Source organism: Tetranychus urticae, chromosome 2 (genome assembly GCF_039701765.1).
Source record: "Tetranychus urticae isolate SD_2017Ah chromosome 2, NJAU_TeUrti_SD_1.0, whole genome shotgun sequence".
In the NCBI taxonomy this organism is placed as follows: domain Eukaryota; kingdom Metazoa; phylum Arthropoda; class Arachnida; order Trombidiformes; family Tetranychidae; genus Tetranychus; species Tetranychus urticae.
The window spans coordinates 367,434-384,379 of NC_142959.1; the positions used below are offsets into that span (position 1 = coordinate 367,434).

The 16,946-nt window shown below is 32.2% G+C and overlaps 5 protein-coding genes across 5 annotated transcripts; 4 read left to right on the plus strand and 1 right to left on the minus strand.

The window, feature by feature from the left end:
• Nucleotides 1-182: 182 nt before the first annotated feature.
• On the plus strand, nt 183-3,196 carry LOC107368741 (nitric oxide-associated protein 1). The gene is made up of 2 exons (XM_015936616.3): nt 183-1,139; nt 1,202-3,196. The coding sequence occupies exons 1-2, from the start codon at nt 632-634 to the stop codon at nt 3,112-3,114; spliced, it is 2,421 nt and encodes an 806-aa protein (XP_015792102.1). The 5' UTR covers nt 183-631; the 3' UTR covers nt 3,115-3,196.
• Nucleotides 3,197-3,271: 75 nt separating this feature from the next.
• Nucleotides 3,272-4,829, plus strand: wuho (tRNA (guanine-N(7)-)-methyltransferase non-catalytic subunit wuho). Its single transcript, XM_015936656.3, has one exon. The coding sequence runs from the start codon at nt 3,419-3,421 to the stop codon at nt 4,622-4,624; it is 1,206 nt and encodes a 401-aa protein (XP_015792142.1). The 5' UTR covers nt 3,272-3,418; the 3' UTR covers nt 4,625-4,829.
• A 1,421-nt stretch (nt 4,830-6,250) lies between these two features.
• On the minus strand, nt 6,251-7,370 carry Gos28 (golgi SNAP receptor complex member Gos28). The gene is made up of 4 exons (XM_015936658.3): nt 7,319-7,370; nt 6,811-7,243; nt 6,636-6,748; nt 6,251-6,555 (listed from the first exon to the last, which is right to left on the minus strand). Exons 1-4 carry the CDS (start codon nt 7,338-7,340, stop codon nt 6,434-6,436), a joined length of 690 nt encoding a protein of 229 aa, XP_015792144.1. The 5' UTR covers nt 7,341-7,370; the 3' UTR covers nt 6,251-6,433.
• A 732-nt stretch (nt 7,371-8,102) lies between these two features.
• Nucleotides 8,103-10,185, plus strand: LOC107368775 (integral membrane protein 2B). The gene is made up of 4 exons (XM_015936657.3): nt 8,103-8,566; nt 8,985-9,281; nt 9,353-9,614; nt 9,691-10,185. Exons 1-4 carry the CDS (start codon nt 8,315-8,317, stop codon nt 9,804-9,806), a joined length of 927 nt encoding a protein of 308 aa, XP_015792143.1. The 5' UTR covers nt 8,103-8,314; the 3' UTR covers nt 9,807-10,185.
• Nucleotides 10,186-11,285: 1,100 nt separating this feature from the next.
• LOC107368773 (putative E3 ubiquitin-protein ligase HECTD2) lies at nt 11,286-16,400 on the plus strand. Its single transcript, XM_015936655.3, has 19 exons — nt 11,286-11,717; nt 11,870-12,255; nt 12,406-12,598; nt 12,667-12,728; nt 13,319-13,364; nt 13,439-13,548; nt 13,637-13,788; nt 13,878-14,001; nt 14,075-14,171; nt 14,238-14,345; nt 14,429-14,561; nt 14,625-14,713; nt 14,803-14,964; nt 15,058-15,132; nt 15,197-15,284; nt 15,353-15,459; nt 15,544-15,659; nt 15,728-15,871; nt 15,997-16,400. Exons 1-19 carry the CDS (start codon nt 11,475-11,477, stop codon nt 16,115-16,117), a joined length of 2,556 nt encoding a protein of 851 aa, XP_015792141.1. The 5' UTR covers nt 11,286-11,474; the 3' UTR covers nt 16,118-16,400.
• The last annotated feature ends 546 nt before the right edge of the window (nt 16,401-16,946 follow it).

Here is a 16,946-nt window from a genome sequence, read left to right on the forward strand (position 1 = left end):
TAAAATTGGTTACCTAAAATTTGAACTCAATGAATTAAAAAGGAAATACAAAAAGTGAATAAAAAATAAGTTGATTGTGTGAAGATCCCTTTTTGTTGCTAAGCAGCAACTAGAAAGCAGAAAAAGGATTTGTCATGAGCAAGTCTTATTCAACTCCACCTTTTCAGTCTCCTGATTATCAGGAGGCTCCTGACAGGAGCTGATGCGAAGTTATCCGGATAAAGTCGCTTCGCTTGCGGATAGCTTTAAACCTTAATAAAGCTTTTGTTACTCAAACAGCTGATTCTTTGAAAGAAAGATTCAATCGACATTTAAATTTTACCTGATCAACAGATGGCGTTTGTAAACTTTAAATCCCGTTCGCTTTTTATTGTCCCAATTTAGCTAAATAATTATGAACTAGAAATTCATACAAATCTAGTTTTAGTATCTTCGCTTGGTGCTTTACGAGGTGATGCAATGTGTTGCATTGTTACTATAAACCATGTGATATTTCAATAAAATTTATGATAAAAACTGTAATGAGTTTTAGTGATATCAGTTCAGCTGTTTTCTTATCAGCCATGTTTGAAAAGTGAGAATGTTTTTTTTCTATACATTAATTTGGTTCTCTTTTTAAACTAGTTTAAACATGTTGAAAGTTAATCGTTCAATTGGACGTGTCAACTACGTAAATAATATTGACTTTAAAAGAGGAATTAGGTCTTTAAGAGTGGTTTCAGAACGACAGAAAAAAGTAGAGGAAAAACATGCTGTTCAAAATGCCTTGGAAATTGTTGAAAAGGAAAAACAATTAGCAGAATGGAAGAAACAAGATGCTGAAAAATTAATCAATTGGACTCCATGGAGGAGAAAAATTGAAGATCAAATAGCCGCTAAATATGTTCCATTACCATTAAGTTTAACAGGATTCGGTGATGGTGCTCGACCTAGGTATTGGACTCATAAGTTACGCAAAGCGTTAACATTGTGGATGCAAGAAAAGGCAAAAAGTGAATTAGCGTTGTCTAATAAGATTCCAGCCGCATTAGAATTATATTTAAAAAACAACAAAGATGGGTCCGACTCTAGGTGTAAAATTCTTCATAACGCGATAGAGCATGATAAGTCTAAAACAATAAATGTCGAACAAAATCAAGGTAATGAACTTTCTAATTATACTTAAACTTGAGTTAACCAAAGCATCATCTTGTTTCATCAGGTCAATCGGAACAGAAGTCATTAAAGTTTCCATTTGAGATGCTTGATGAGCTACGGAGATCAGATCCTGAATCTAATGAAGTTGGTGAAACTAAAAAATTTCCATCCGGCTTAACTGACAAAGATTATGAGGATTTTTTAAAGCATCATAATTTTGTTCAGAATTTAGCTCTAAATTTGAAAGACATTACACCTATGGATTATGAAGATGAAATAAGAGGATGGGGCGCTGAATTATGGCGTCGTAATTATGGATCACCAGATATATCAATTGTACCGAGTTCAGTACCATGTGGTGGCTGTGGAGCGTACCTTCATTGTAATGATCAATCTATTCCAGGTTATATACCGAGTGAGGTTTTCAAAAAACTGTCCCAGTCAGACTTAAGAAAGAAAATTTGTCAACGGTGCGATTTTCTCGAAAGCTACAACGTTTCACTCGATGTTAATGTACCTTCAGATTTATATCCATCAATTATTTCAGAGATAAGGTTAAAAACTGGTATCGTTATAATAATGGTTGATTTAACTGACTTCCCTGGATCAATATGGCCCGGTATTGTCCAATTAGTGGGTAAAATCAGAAAGATTTATGTTGTTGGCAACAAAGTTGATTTGCTTCCGAAAGATCAAGTCGGATATCTTTCGCGAATAGAAGAAATATTGAAAAAAGAAGTTAAAATTGCCTGTGGAGATGACGAAAACGCTCATATCCGTCATACATGTTTGATAAGTGCCAAAACAGGTTATGGTGTTGAACAACTAATTACCAAACTACTTTCCGATGATAATGGGACTCGTGACATTTATTTGATTGGCTGTACCAATGTTGGTAAATCAACTTTATTCAATATGTTATTACAATCAGATTTATGTGCAGCTCGAGGAAATGATTTGATTCAGCGTGCAACTACATCTCTTTGGCCTGGAACAACTCTTAATTTATTGCGATTCCCTATCAATCAGCTTCGTGGATGGCAACTGCGACTTCGTCGTGCACGGATGAAAAGACATTCGGCTCTTGCACAAAAAGAGAAAGACATGCGATTAACTATCTATCGTCAAACCAAGAACCCTCGTTTAGCAGTTTTAAGTGATCGTATTAATACAACCTTCCATGAAAATGTTCCTTTCACTATAGAAAGTGGTCATCCTATGGCGACTAGGCACGCCACTCCTAAACCTTTTGACCCAAAAAATTTCGCAGACAAAAATTACAATTTTTTCTATGACACACCAGGGTCTATTTATAAAGAACAATTGTTGAGTCTCCTTACGACTGAGGAACTCATCAAAACAATACCAAGAGAAACTATTGTTCCAAGAACATTTTCATTGTGGCCTTTTCAAACTCTTTTTATTGGTGGCTTAGCTCGTATCGATGTAGTCCACGCCAGACAAAATATTTTACTGACTGTATTTGCATCTCATTATTTACCTATTCACGTAACTTTTACTGAACAAGCCAAACAGTTTTATGATACTTTCCTGGGATCTCAAATGCTTGGTGTACCTTGCGGTGGGCCTGAAAGGCTCGAAAAATGGCCAATTCTGATTCCAAAAGAAATTGATTTGACAGGAATTGGGTGGAAAGAAAGTTGTGCTGATATTGTTCTATCATCAGCAGGATGGGTTTCAATCACTGCCTCTACTCAAAGTGACATGGTTCTTAAAGCTTTTACACCTGAGGGCAGAGGCATCTTTCTACGTCAACCATCGTTGTTACCTTTTGCTGTCAATTTGAGAGGCCCAAAGATTGAAGGAACACCTTGTTTTGAAGCTGGACGAACGACAATAGATCAAATTGGCGATGATGGATATCTCATTGGCGAGAAGAAGCCCGATCCACAAAGAAAATTACCACAATATAAAGAAAACAAGGACAGTAGAAAGCAAAATTTCTTTTTAAGATGAGATTAAATTCAAATTTGTGTATATTAATTAGTGTACAAAAAATAGTGTTATTAAATTGTTAAATTGACATCTATCAAACAAAGGCGTAAATCAAATGTCATTCAAATAACCCTCCAAAACTGAAAATCGCGTGCTTTTCCAGAAGCAAGCATGGGCTCCACCTGATGGCTCAGCAGAGTTTTCACTATTTTTGATTCGGCTTTTTTAGTTTTTTCTAGTTGATCGATTATATTTAAACTGAAAATTTGGGAACTCTAAGAACTTTTTATTCTATTTCTTGTGCAAGTTGATCTAAAATTTTGCGATGGTGTTGTGCATTGGTAACAAATCTATTTTAACTATTACTAATGATCCTCATATTGTCAAACGATATTATTTTAGTGAACAAATAGAGACGATTGTTCTTAAATTACCACCAATAATTTATACAAAAACAGCTGGTGATACCGGAGAAATTGTTGATAATGATGGTGAAGATTCTTCAAAATCTCCTAATCAGATGAACCAGGAAAAGAGACATTTTGTTTTTGGTCAATTATCTCAATCGGAAAAATATTTGGCCATCTGTGATAATTTTAAAAATTTAATAGTTTATTGTACTAAGGAATGGAAAGTTTTGGCTTCTTTTGTCATCGAAAGAAAATGTGATCACGTTATTTTCAATGAGAAAGAGGGTAAGTTGATTGTTTCTAATCGATCTGGCTGGATTTATGGTTATCAGCTGGTAGCAAGTGAACTAAAGGACGATGAAAACGGCGAGACATTTCTGCTGGGCCACAATGCAATAATATTAGATCTCAAATTAAGTCTGGATTCAAGGTACTTGGCTTCTTGCGATCGAGATGAGAAAATAAGGATATCAAATTATCCTAATTGTTATAACATTGAGTCATATTGTTTGGGCCACACTCAATTTGTTTCCTGTCTTGCATTTATTAACGAGCAACTGCTGATATCGGGAAGTGGTGACGGTACACTTCGTGTATGGCAATTCACTCAGGGTAAAGAATTGAGTGCTTATAGTTTCGCAAATGATATTAGTGCAAAAGATGAAAAAGTGGCTCCTTTGGCTATTCACTCATCTTCAATTAACGACCAAATCATCGTCACTGTGACCTTTTACAATTCCTCCATTTTTGTGACTTACAAGTTTGATACCAAATCAAATTGTCTGGAAAAAATAACTTCCACTGACGTTAAACATAACATTCTTTACTCTTATACTTTCAATAACCAACTCGTGTGTTTTATTGACGACAAGAATAATTTTGTTTCATGTCAGGAGTTTAAAATAGTCAATGAAAAATTAGAAATATTGAAAATCGACTTTAAGATAATGGAGACTTTGGCAATGGATGATCAATTGGTGGAAACTTTTCTCAATGAAAAACGAACAGCTAATAAAATCGAATGGCTTTACAAAAGCTCCCATGACCATCATAATGAATATTTTGAAAGAAAGAAAGAAAGACAAGAAACCAAGATGGTCAAGAAGATCAAATCATCTTAAAACATGGACTTAATAAATTCTAAGTCTGAACGTTACTCGTACGTGATTAAGGAATCAAAACACAAAAATACCACCGACTGAAAGATTTTGGTTAATCTTTAGTTTTCTCTTTGATCGAACAAGTTTCTTCATTTTTATTTGAATTTTTCCTTGTAATCTAACTCATCAATCCATCATCTTAATAAACTTGTTTAAAAGTACCAGATGTTTTTGCATCCTACGAATTTTGTCATTTCCTGGAACCACCAACTTTTTCATGTTATTAATAGTTGATGTTTGTTACAAGTTGATAACTAATGCTGTCAAAAAGATATGAGTGTTTAAGAACCATTCAGATAATCAAGTTTGGTTTTGAGAAAACTCATGTATCTTTTATATTATAAATTGTTCTTTAATCATGATGATCTTTTTGTCGAAACTTGAATCTTGAAATATCAATAAGAGTAAACAAACGAACAATATCCTACATCTTTGTTTTTTATCGTTTCTTCAATAACAAACGTTTAGTACGATTATGTGATTTTGTTAACGCTCTATTATTGTAATTTTGCTCGAAATATTGAGTTAAATAGTATTATTGAAGCATTAAATGAATGTCACAACCAAAACAATCAGATAATCTTGCAATGTTTAATCATTATCCTTAATCTGGAAAATTGTTAGACTTCAAAAAAGTATCAACACATTAATCGGTTTCGTATGAGCGGTTATGAACGTGAAAAGGGTTTTTTGTTTTTTGATTAACTTGTTTCAAATTAACAAAAAAAGGAAAGGTTAGTTGAAGAAAAACCATATCTTTTTTCTTCTTTCATTTGATGTAATTTAATGTGCTGCAGTTGATCAAAGCTTGATTAGTGTCAGTGTACAACAAGTAACAAAAGTGACAACTTAATGTGAACAATCTGTTTACTTTGGATAAATTATTACTTATAAGTTGACCTTGGATTCACCAAAATCTTTGAACATAATTCTGAACAATTTACTTTCAACAGTTAACCGACTAAATGGCAAATCCAACAGAATCTCATCAACCCTCACAACAATCAGCACAACTGTCACCAACTTCAATTTCATCTAGTGTCAAACCAAGTCTCCAATTAAATGCAAGGAAAAGAGCTCAAGTGATATTTAACCACATCAAAGTGTCAAGTGATCGAGACGGTCCCTTTGCAATTAAACCAAATAAAACGGTGGCAACTAATATTGAGAAGTTGAACATGAAAACGACGAAAAATGTTGATGTTGTACAATCTCAGAACGATCAAAACCAAAATGAAAATAATAATATAAGCAGTTTTAATTGCAGCTGCACTTGCAATTGTTCATCGCCTAAAAAAGATGTGCCCATTGAAACCCATGATGAAAATAAGAAGGCAAGACCATTGATCAAATCAGTTTTGTGATTCAGTTGTCACTAAGCAATGGAAGTGTAATCTGTGTGGGAAAATTAAAACATGTCCAAATTAATAAACCAAAAGGAAATGTTTCGAGCGAGCTCTTGGTGGATTATCATGGATTTTTAAATCGACGTTCTTGACGAATGAATGTAACATGGAATATGAAAGGATTTTTATAATAACTTTTAAAATCAAATTTCATTTTATGAATAATTTTACTTCATTCATCGAAGATATTCAAGAATTGACATTTATTTTTTGGCTACTTTTTATAATTAAAACAAACAAAATCTGTACAAAATATTCAGAAGATCCAGTCATTTAAGCCATTTTTTCTTGTTATACTGTTTGGTGAATTAGATCCATGTGAATTTGGTAACAATAGGGTAATCTTCAAGTGCAATGTTGATTATTAGAATATGAAGATAAGAAGAAAGAAAGTACAAACAGCAATAACACCACTTAAAATAATTGTATCCTTCCTTTTGCGAATGTTTATACGATGAATCAAACTATTGATCATAGGGAATCGATCTGTAAAGTAAAAATATTTTAATAATTGTTTCAAATTTAATAAATACATGTACTATTGATAATATTGAAATCAAACTTACTAGCTAAGGTTGTCATCTGTGTTTGGAAAGCTTTGAAAGTATTCCTTTGATTAAGAAGATTCTCTCTTGTTCGGGAAGCAATATTTATCTGTTCTTCAATCATTATTTCAGAGCTGAAATGTAATATAATGGTAATGAGTTGTTAGTTTTTTAATAGTACAAGAGAAAGACTTACTTTCTTATATGTTCTTGTTCCTTTAAATATAGATCTGTCAATTTAGTAGTGGAAGACATTGAAGGATAATCAGGTTTACGTTTATTACTAGATAATAATTGTTCACGATGCATAACTTCCATCATATTACTCCTTGTTTTTCTAAATTCATTTGAATAATCATTCAAAATTTCCCGATGACGTTGTACAGTATAAATTGCACTTGAATTTTGAACTTGCTTTGTATAATCTGACATTTTGTTGTTAATATCGGTTAATTTAGCCAATAATCTTTCAATTTCACTTGTAATCCTATCAAAAACATCGTTATTATCTTCCAATAAAGGGACACTTTCACTGTTGCTATTAGATGAATCTCTGGAAGCAAATTTAGAGAAAGCCAGAAGCTTTGAATCAATCTCGTTTTCCAAAAGACGTGCCTCCCGGCGAAGCTCTGTAAAATGAGAAAGAAACGTGAAAATACAAATCTTAATAATCAATAATAATAATTAAAAACAATCTTAATTACCTTCCCAATGATTAGCAGTCATTTTATTGAAACAAACAATTAGTCCAACTCAAATAGACAATATTTCCAAAAATCATATGAGACAACTGATTTTGTTGCCACCTATTGAGTAAAATTGATAGTACTCTGTTTTTTTTCAAGAGAAAGACATAATGTAATTAATTTAAACCAGAGAACTGATTGTTTGAACTAAATTGAACAAAAAATTTTACTGAATTTTTGAATTTTGCTCAACATAGGGCATTAGATTGGATACTCATATGATGCATATTTTATTCAAACACGGATGGACCACAATAACACTGCAGAGCTCCAATTAACAGATTGTATTTTGTTTGACGATTTGCTAGACTTATCAATATCAAGGATTTTAAAAGTAAAATAAAAAAGTTAAATTGGCTGAACATACGAATCGTTATTTTTTAAAATATCTCACCAAACCAAATCTGTAGCAATGTAACTTAAAGTTATTTCTATTGAATTATTTTACTTTTCTATTCGTTACTGGGCTTATAACTCTTATTGTTTATCCTTAATTTTGCACAAATGAACCACTAAAAATGTCATACCTGAAATATTTATCCCTTTTTATAAGCTTCAACTTAATTCTGAACAATATTTCCGTAAACCTCCTTTTCAGATCATTTTTTCCAGCCAAGCTGAATCTTCTTACAATGTTAGATCGTCTTTTCTTTGTATTTGCAATGTTTTCAAAGGTGGCGGGCTGCAGGGGATCCCTAGTAATGGGCATGTGTGAAGAATTATCTTCTTTAGAAATTTTGTTTATTGCTTATTGCCCTAAATTTTGTATCGATCCCTGCAACAAATTTTTAATTTAATTTACATTTAATAACACTCCGCAGTTGTTTTGATTTGACCGAAACTTATTTCAAACAGTGACAAAACTCTAAACAATTATCTAGTGAAGTAATTCAAATTACTTTCATTTATATTTCATCCTAAGTTGAAATATAAACATCGTTTCCCTTTTACAAGATGACTATAATCACCCATAATGTTACCAAAAATCCGGAATTAAAAGACCCATTGGTTGCAGAACATCATCAGCCAAATGTTAATGATGACATTGAAATTAACAATCAACCCTTACTAGTGACCTGGAAAAGATCTCGAGTTCGACGTATCAGCTCATTAACTACAATATGCGTATTTCTCACAGCTTTCCTTGTCTTTACAACTGGTATTATCGGTGGTGTTTACCTTTATCAACAATTTACTCAACATAGGGTAAGTCATTTCTTTAGGTTCAAGTAACCAATGTTTGCATTAGATTTACGACCTATTTTCACTTCAATTAAAAGGACTTGTGATTTAAGATCTATGAATCTATGTAGTTGTCATATCAATTTAAGTGGTTTATTATTTACCTACGAAGCAAAGTGTTTCTCATTAATCTAACCTGGCTCAATTCATGAGAAACTTGCATAATTTTCCATTAAAAATCTGAAACATCTACATCTTTTTATTTTCTTATTTTTGTTAAAATTAAAATATTGAAAATGTATCTAATAGAGAGAATGATCTTTTTGTTTTTGTTTTGTAACGAAATTGAAGCTTGCAAGTCTTACAATTTAGATTATTTTCATTATATATTTCTGATATTCAATCGTATTAATAAATTTTTCCTCTCATATTTTTATACTAGCTTCGTCATTTCCGTGGGTGGTGCAGTGTACCTTACTCAGAGCCACAAGCAATCATACATTTGCCACAAAATTCGGCTCTTGGAAGTTCTGGTGAAATGGAGAGTCAAGATAATGCTTTGGTATCTTCACTTGAACAAGCTCAATCCATGTTGAATGAAAAAATTTTCAAACCAGCATTTGAAAAATTTTTTGACCAAGAATTTGATATTGACACTGAAACAGAACAATATGAGCGAATCGAGGTTCCAGATTTTTCAGATGGCCGGCGTGGTCGATATATTCATGACTTTTCAATGGTAATCAATTGTTTTGCTTTTGTTTGACATTTTCCTCATTGCAAATTAATATTTATTTTTTCCTCTTTCAGAATATTACTGGCATTGTTGATTTGGAGGAAGATAGATGTTTCATTATTCCTTTGAACAGAAGCATGGTTTATCCACCTCAAAATCTTGCAGATTTGGTGCTCAAATTAAGGTCAGGCTTTTATGAAGTTGACACTGAAATTGTTCGTGAAACTTACCATGTCGAGACTCCAGCTATAACAGATTTTCGTAGTCTCGGTCTTTATATAGCAAGAGAATGTGGCAATTTACCTACTTATCGTTTAAAGAAAGTCCTTTCACCTGGTAAGTGTAGATATAATTTAGACTTTCCAAAATTGTGTTTCAATTTATAATCTCAAATTAAATATTTCTTTTTCAGTTTTCAAACGAAGTGCTGATGAAGTCGGTATTAAATCAATGTTCACAGAATTTGCTGGAGCAAAAGTTTCACAAATCTATATCGTTAATTTGCACAATATACCTGGTCGGAAATAAAAATACGTGACGATCCATTATAAGAAGGGATGAAACATAATAAAGGGGAAAATGATGTGATTTATTTTAAGGTGACTTTCAATTGGAATAATCGTTGAGAGATCCAAATATCATATCGATTATGTCTCGAATTAAATCTGTTGAATCAACTTTATAATCTATCTGCTTTGAATGCAGTTGACACTAAAATTTAAACAATAACAAACACTTTCAAATTTTGTGCTTTATTTGATCATCTCTTTAGAGTATTTCCGATTGTACAATTAGTATGTTATCAAATCCCTTTTTGCGCATTTATGTATTTTTTCAAGCATTCCCCTACTTATTATTTGAATTCATCTGTAATTGTTCAAAGCTAATAAATTGATATTTACTAAAATTTGAACGTCCATTCAATTTACTCATCAATATACAAAGTATAAACAATTAAATACATAAGGGCTTGTTATTTCAATATTGAGCATAAAATCCATGCATAAAAAGTTCAACAAACGTCTGAAACCATTAAGTAAAAGGTTTACAGAACATTTAGTGGATCAATATTTATCAAATAATTTGTAAGCTACAATTAATTAAAAATTGAATTTAAAATGAAGTTTGATTGACAAGAATCAATTTGAATGCCATCTGATGAAAACAACTCGCAACTCAATTATTGATTTCAGTCCAATGAAAGTTACTGCATAAAAGTCGCAGTTATTTTTAGATCTATTCCCATTTATTTTATACTTCAATCTTTAAAAATTAACATTAAATCTACGAATTTTATTAATCTATTCATTATTTAAGGTAATCTATCAAATAAATCTTCTTTAAAACTCAAATTCAACCTTGATTACTGAACATTTGTGGCTACCTGATTGCTTACTGCAAGTTTCTTTGCACTTTTATTTAGAACTAATTTCTCAGCAATCAATTAAATGTCCTCTTCATGGGAATGAAATTAGGAATGGTCAAGAGCTCTATTCAATCAGCTAAAACAGGACAACAACTGAAGCAGATTCAACTCCATTTCTAGATATTTCAAATGAATTTGTTGGATCATTAATCTTACAGTGATTGATTTTGTTGACAGACTACAAATAAGAGCACAAACAATCAGTATTTGACTATCATGTAAACGTGCAACAAAATCATCGAAATGATAAAAGAATAAAAAAAGCAAAGATTTTATCACAATTTTAGAAATACAATTTTCAATAACAACATTTGCAAATATTGAGAATAATGTTTAAAATCAGCTGAATACTAAAAGCTATAATTATTAGCTATAACTCAGTTATAAATAAATCAACATGGTTAAATCAATATGTAATAATTAGAGACAAAAAGACAACAAAATCACAATGTTTTACAAGTGAAGACAACAGTCAACTCAACAGGAGCCAGTAAACTCATAAAATTTTGGACCTTGACAATGTATATTAAATCAATCGATTGTTGGCAAACAATTTAACATTGGTAACCAACAACAATCTGTTGTATCAACCAATTGATATTTGTCAGCATTAAAGCAAACAAGTAAAAATGAAATAAGTAAATGTCAGAGTCTGACATATACTTTCATTTGATGAATTGCCCTGAATCTAAGCTGTTTGCACTCATCTATTAGTGTTGTTGTTTTGAGTAACATTTCATTAAATAATTGTACAATCAATTTGTGGACCAATGGATGATCACAATAACCATCTAATGTCTACTCACCATTTACCGCACCCATCTTCACCTCGAGAAACATTGATCTGCCGTTCATGTAGGATAAGCCTGGAATCGGAGCGACCCAGAGCAATGTGTCCCTTTTGTGGTGCTTTTTATAGTGAAAATGCTGAAAATGATTACAATATGCGGTCAAGAAGCTTACAGATTGACGAAGGTCTTGAATCAAATGACAATCTTAGATTACCGAGAATTGTAAGTTAACAAGATTTAGTATTGATATTGTGTTTTCCCATTATTGTAATACCTGATGGCAAACCTTTCTGTTAAATCTTTTAGTCCAAGTTATTTGCATTTCATCGATTCGCAGCTTATTTCATTCAGCTTTTATCTTTCTCTATATTTAGAGACCAAATTTGTTTCGCTTTAATGGATTTGGTCCTTTCTTGACGGATTCAATTGGATTAATTCATTCTTATCTTGCCAGTCTTTTAGTGAGATCTCCTGAATCTGAATCAAACATCTATCTTCATCTACCACCAATAACAAGAGCAACAATTGTTGATGATCATTCAGCTATGAGACGTTCATTTATCCATCCAGAATCACCTTCTACCTTTGATCATCTTCACCGTCATCGGGGCTCTTCCATCTCATCATCGACTGTCAAATCAATTAATGACTCGGAATCAGTTGATGACAATAAATCTTACTCTGATCTACCTCGAGAATATTCATCAATGTACCCGAGTCCAGATTATCCTAAGCGATACCTTAATTTAGACCAATTTAGGTAAATTCTCGCTCCAATTTTTTCCTTTATCTTTAACTCGACGTTTAAGCCTAATTTTTATTCATTTATTTTCCTTCAACTCTCATTTGAAATTCAATCTTTTTTTCAAATTTATTCTACTTTTTGTTCCGTTCGTTGGATAATTCGAAGATCATTGGTTCATGAAGCACATGAAGAAGGAGATTATACCAAGTTACATGATCTTTATAAAACGAGTTTCTCATCTTTCGTTGAAATTAATGCTTTATTCAAGAAAAGTCAGTCTGATGAAGAAGTTAAATTGCATGATCCCGAGTTACAGATGAATCTGGTTTACGCTATGTTTGATGAATTAGACAATTTGGTAAGAACATTCAATTCGAAATCATCATTTTCTTCTTCCATCTTATTTCATGTTTCTTTATTTGTTAGCCTTCATTCATTGTTAAGTCCGTACTTAAAGGTGTTGTCAATTCAATCAACAATTATCAAAGGTTTGTATTCAAATAAATGGTCAAATTAGATAATTGTGAATCTTGAAAAGCAAATGTTACCATTGAAATGAGAAAACAAATTGAGTCAACTTCTGGCCTTTCTGTATTCGCTTTTACAATAGATTAATTGAATTGAGAAAATTTACAAGAAAAGAAATATTATTCAAGGTTTCCTTGTTACAGGTAGAATGGAATAATTTTTATTCCATAAGTTTCTTTTCTATTCAGAATTGATCTCATGATTCAATTTGAATTGTCATTGTTCTTATGCAAGTAAATCCTTCATCGAATTATTGCCTCTTCTTAACATTACCTAATGGAGGAAGAGCAATTCAGAATATTGCTTTTACATTGATGATCACGTTTATATAATTGATTAGTGAATCATTTTTGTTGATAGTTTTCTAATCGAAGAAATATTGATTACAATGACAATGAAGGTAACAAAAAGTGAAAATTAATTGTTGCTCTGCCATTTCAATGTAAAATTTGGCGATCAATACTGAATTGAACACGATCCATTTTCTTGCTGATTATGAGCAAAAAATTTTCAATCTTTTCTAATAATTTTGACTTTATTCTTACTTTAGGTTGAAGCCTAAAGATGAAACCCGGGCAATTTACATGATAGTTCAGGTAACAATGGACTTTGCTTTACCACCAATTGTGGTTGATTGACCATAACTGATACTTAACCATCTATCTTGTAGCTTCCAACCTTTTCATTCCAGTTTTCTTATCCAGTCTTTGCTCATCTGCTTAAGAAAACTGTGAACCTTCAAGGCGGTGATCATCAGCTTCTTGTTCATTGGTTTTCAAGGTAAGAAGAGTCAATTGTTGAGGGAAGCGATTGCTCATCTTTATTGGTAAATGGCTAATTGGCATCATGTAATCATCTATTTGTTCAGATCGGAACCAGAGAAGTTGCGAAAGCTTGTTAAACGTGTTCTTCAATTTATAACAATAAGAGAGTTTCCACCAAGCAATGGTCAAGGGCTTCCAGCTCCAGGTAAATGTCGTTGGTGGATCCCGTGTGCAGCAAGGTTTCTTGACTTACTCAGTAAGTATTGACAATCACGGTTAAGAAGGATTCATCATCAAATCATCCATTTAACTCTAACACTGGAATTGCTTCTTTACGATCAACAGATTCAGCAAATAACAAAGTAACTCCAAACTTGATACCATACACAGAGTTTTACAACAGTGCACTTGATCACATTAATTTAATGTCCGAATTCAATCGCTGGCAAAATCCATCAAAACACAATAAGTATGAGTTAACATTAAGAAAATAAACTAAAATCAGGGATAATCAATGTGTTGATCATTTTAAAACAATTTAGGTTCTCTTATTGCCAATATCCATTCCTGTTGAGCATTGTTGCTAAAAAGACGATCCTCCAGCGAGACTCAGAGCAACAGATGATTATCAATGCAAGGGTTAGTTTAATTACATTTGCAATCAATTTTTCTCATCAACTTTTGATCGATTTGCGATTTAAACAGAAAAGCTTGCTGAATCGAGCAATATATCAACAAGCACCAGACATGGATGTATTTTTCCTTAATTTAAACATAAGACGGTCAAGTTTGGTTTCTGATTCTCTTCATGAGGTTTGTTTGAAAGATGCTTATTGTGTCTCAATAATTGCAACAATTAACCACTTCATGTATCAATACAAATCTATTTTAAACAGATCGCCCGAAAACAAATAGATCTGAAAAAGAAATTGAAAGTAACATTTGTTGGTGAACCGGGTCTCGATATGGGTGGACTAACCAAAGAATGGTTCCTTCTCTTGATCAGGCAGATATTTTCCGAAGATTATGGCAAGTTAACTAATTGCTGGTTAAAGATCAATTCAATATAATCATTTAATTGTAAACCTTTAGGAATGTTTGTCTACCACAGTAAAGCTCGATGTTATTGGTTTAGTACAGCTTCTAATGGAAATCTCAAGGAATACAATCTAATTGGTGTGGTAAGTCTGATAATTGTATCAATTTCACCTTAGTCTGTATCCAAATTGACTGTATTTCAATTTCAATCATTTTAATTGCTTTTCTTCAGTTGATGGGCTTAGGTGTTTACAATAGCATAATACTTGATCTGCATTTTCCTCAAGCTTGTTACAAAAAGCTTCTAAATCCTCCGGTGGCACCCAAAGATGTCTGTAAAAACAAAGTTGGTGTTTGTAAATTTACATTGGACCATTTCGCAGAGGTTATGCCCGTGAGTTGAAAGTACAAAAATTGGAGAATTGTTTTCTCTTGTTTCAATAATGATTTCCTTTGAATTGTCTGTTGAAATACTTTATTCATTCAGGATGTTGCTGTTGGTTTGAAAGAGTTGTTGGCTTACGAAGGAAACGTTGAAGAGGATTTTTGCATGACGTTTCAGGTTAGTAAATTCACGCATTCATCTTTTTTGTTTACAGTTTACATTGATTTGACCAATTGTTCAGGTTTCAGTTGAAGAGTTCGGACAAGTTCAAACTCATGTACTTAAACCCGGAGGTGAAGATATACCCGTAACTAATCGAAATAGAGAAGGTAATCGAAATGGTCAAAAATGAGATGAAAGAAAACCTAATTGTTGATTTATATCTTCTTTTACCCAGAATATGTACAATTATATATGGACTTAATTTTAAACAAAGCGATCTACCAACCCTTTGAAGCCTTTTACCTGGGTTTCCACAGTGTTTGTACATCCAACACAATACTGGTAAATTTTTTTGTTTTGAAATGAGATCCTAATCGCTCCTTTCCCTTTGGTTTTAATTTGTTATTTTGTTGATGCTTTTACCAGCTTTTGAGACCAGAAGAAGTTGAAGTTTTAGTTTGTGGCTCACCGACTATTGATATGGACGAATTGAGAAAAGTTACAATTTATGATGGATTTCATGAGGACGAACCAATTATCAAGTAAATCTCAAGATTTCGTGATCAAAGTAAGAATAAATTAAATGTATTCCATTATTTTAACTCAACAGAGAATTTTGGAGTATCATTAAATCATTCAGTTTGGAACTTCAACGTCAATTTCTTCGCTTCGTATCTGGAAGTGATCGTGTTCCTGTTGGTGGAATGTCTGAGATGATTTTCAAAATATCGGCCACTGATTATAATACTGATATGTAAGTAACCAGGAACCATTTAGAGTTTAAATTCAAATTGCAGACGAATTTTGATTTACTTGATGCTCGTGGAAACCCATTAGCTGTTAATGGACTTTCAATAATGTAAATTGTTGTCGTTACAGGTTACCAACAAGCCATACTTGCTTCAATCAATTAGTTTTACCCCGATATAAAGACAAAAGTACGATCAGAGAAAAATTGGTGATCGCGATATCAAACGCTGAAGGCTTTGGACTAGAGTAAATCATTGAACCAGATTTCACTTCAATACCTTCTTCTGCTCATAAGATCACCACGGGACCATTAGACAATTGACTTTCGTTGGTTAATTTTTACGTGACTTCATTAAAAACGAATCTAATTTATCCCAATCGATAGAGAAAAGTTAAAAAGAGTTGTGTGAATATTTTTCTAATGTATATTTCAATCTGTTGACCATTTTGATTCTGAAATCCCAAGAACTATTGACCATCTTAATGCTTTAATATTTGAAAATAAATTGAAACACTTTTATTGTTGAAAATAATCATTATTTTCTCACAATCATTTTCGCTTATTTTGGCCAATTTTGTCAATTTGAAAGAAAAGAAAAAGAGAATCAAATGATGAAAATCTTTTAAATAATTTTCGTATTTCGATCGATTGACGATTCTATCGAATAGCTTGAAATAAGATTTATAGTAGCTTGAAACTTTGTGTAATAATTGCTTTCAGTTTCACTTGTAACTGGACACACAAAATCTGAAGATATAAAGATTTTCATTGTTTTAAGGTTTTTAGGTTTAAATCACACTTTTCCTTAATCAATCTGTCTAATTAAGCTCGAGCAATCATTATAAAGCAATTTAATGAGCGTCAAAACACAAGAAAGTTCAATTGAAAACTCATGGATTTGTGTTGATTCATTTTTAATCGTTTCACTAATTATTACAAGTAGAATTTTGTTCATCTTGAAATCAGCATAAGCTTCTTAGAACCAAATTATAAGCTTGCAAATGACCGAAGTGACTTTAATCCGGTATCAATGTATTCCATGCTATTGTGATATGACAATTTATTGTTGCATTAAGTT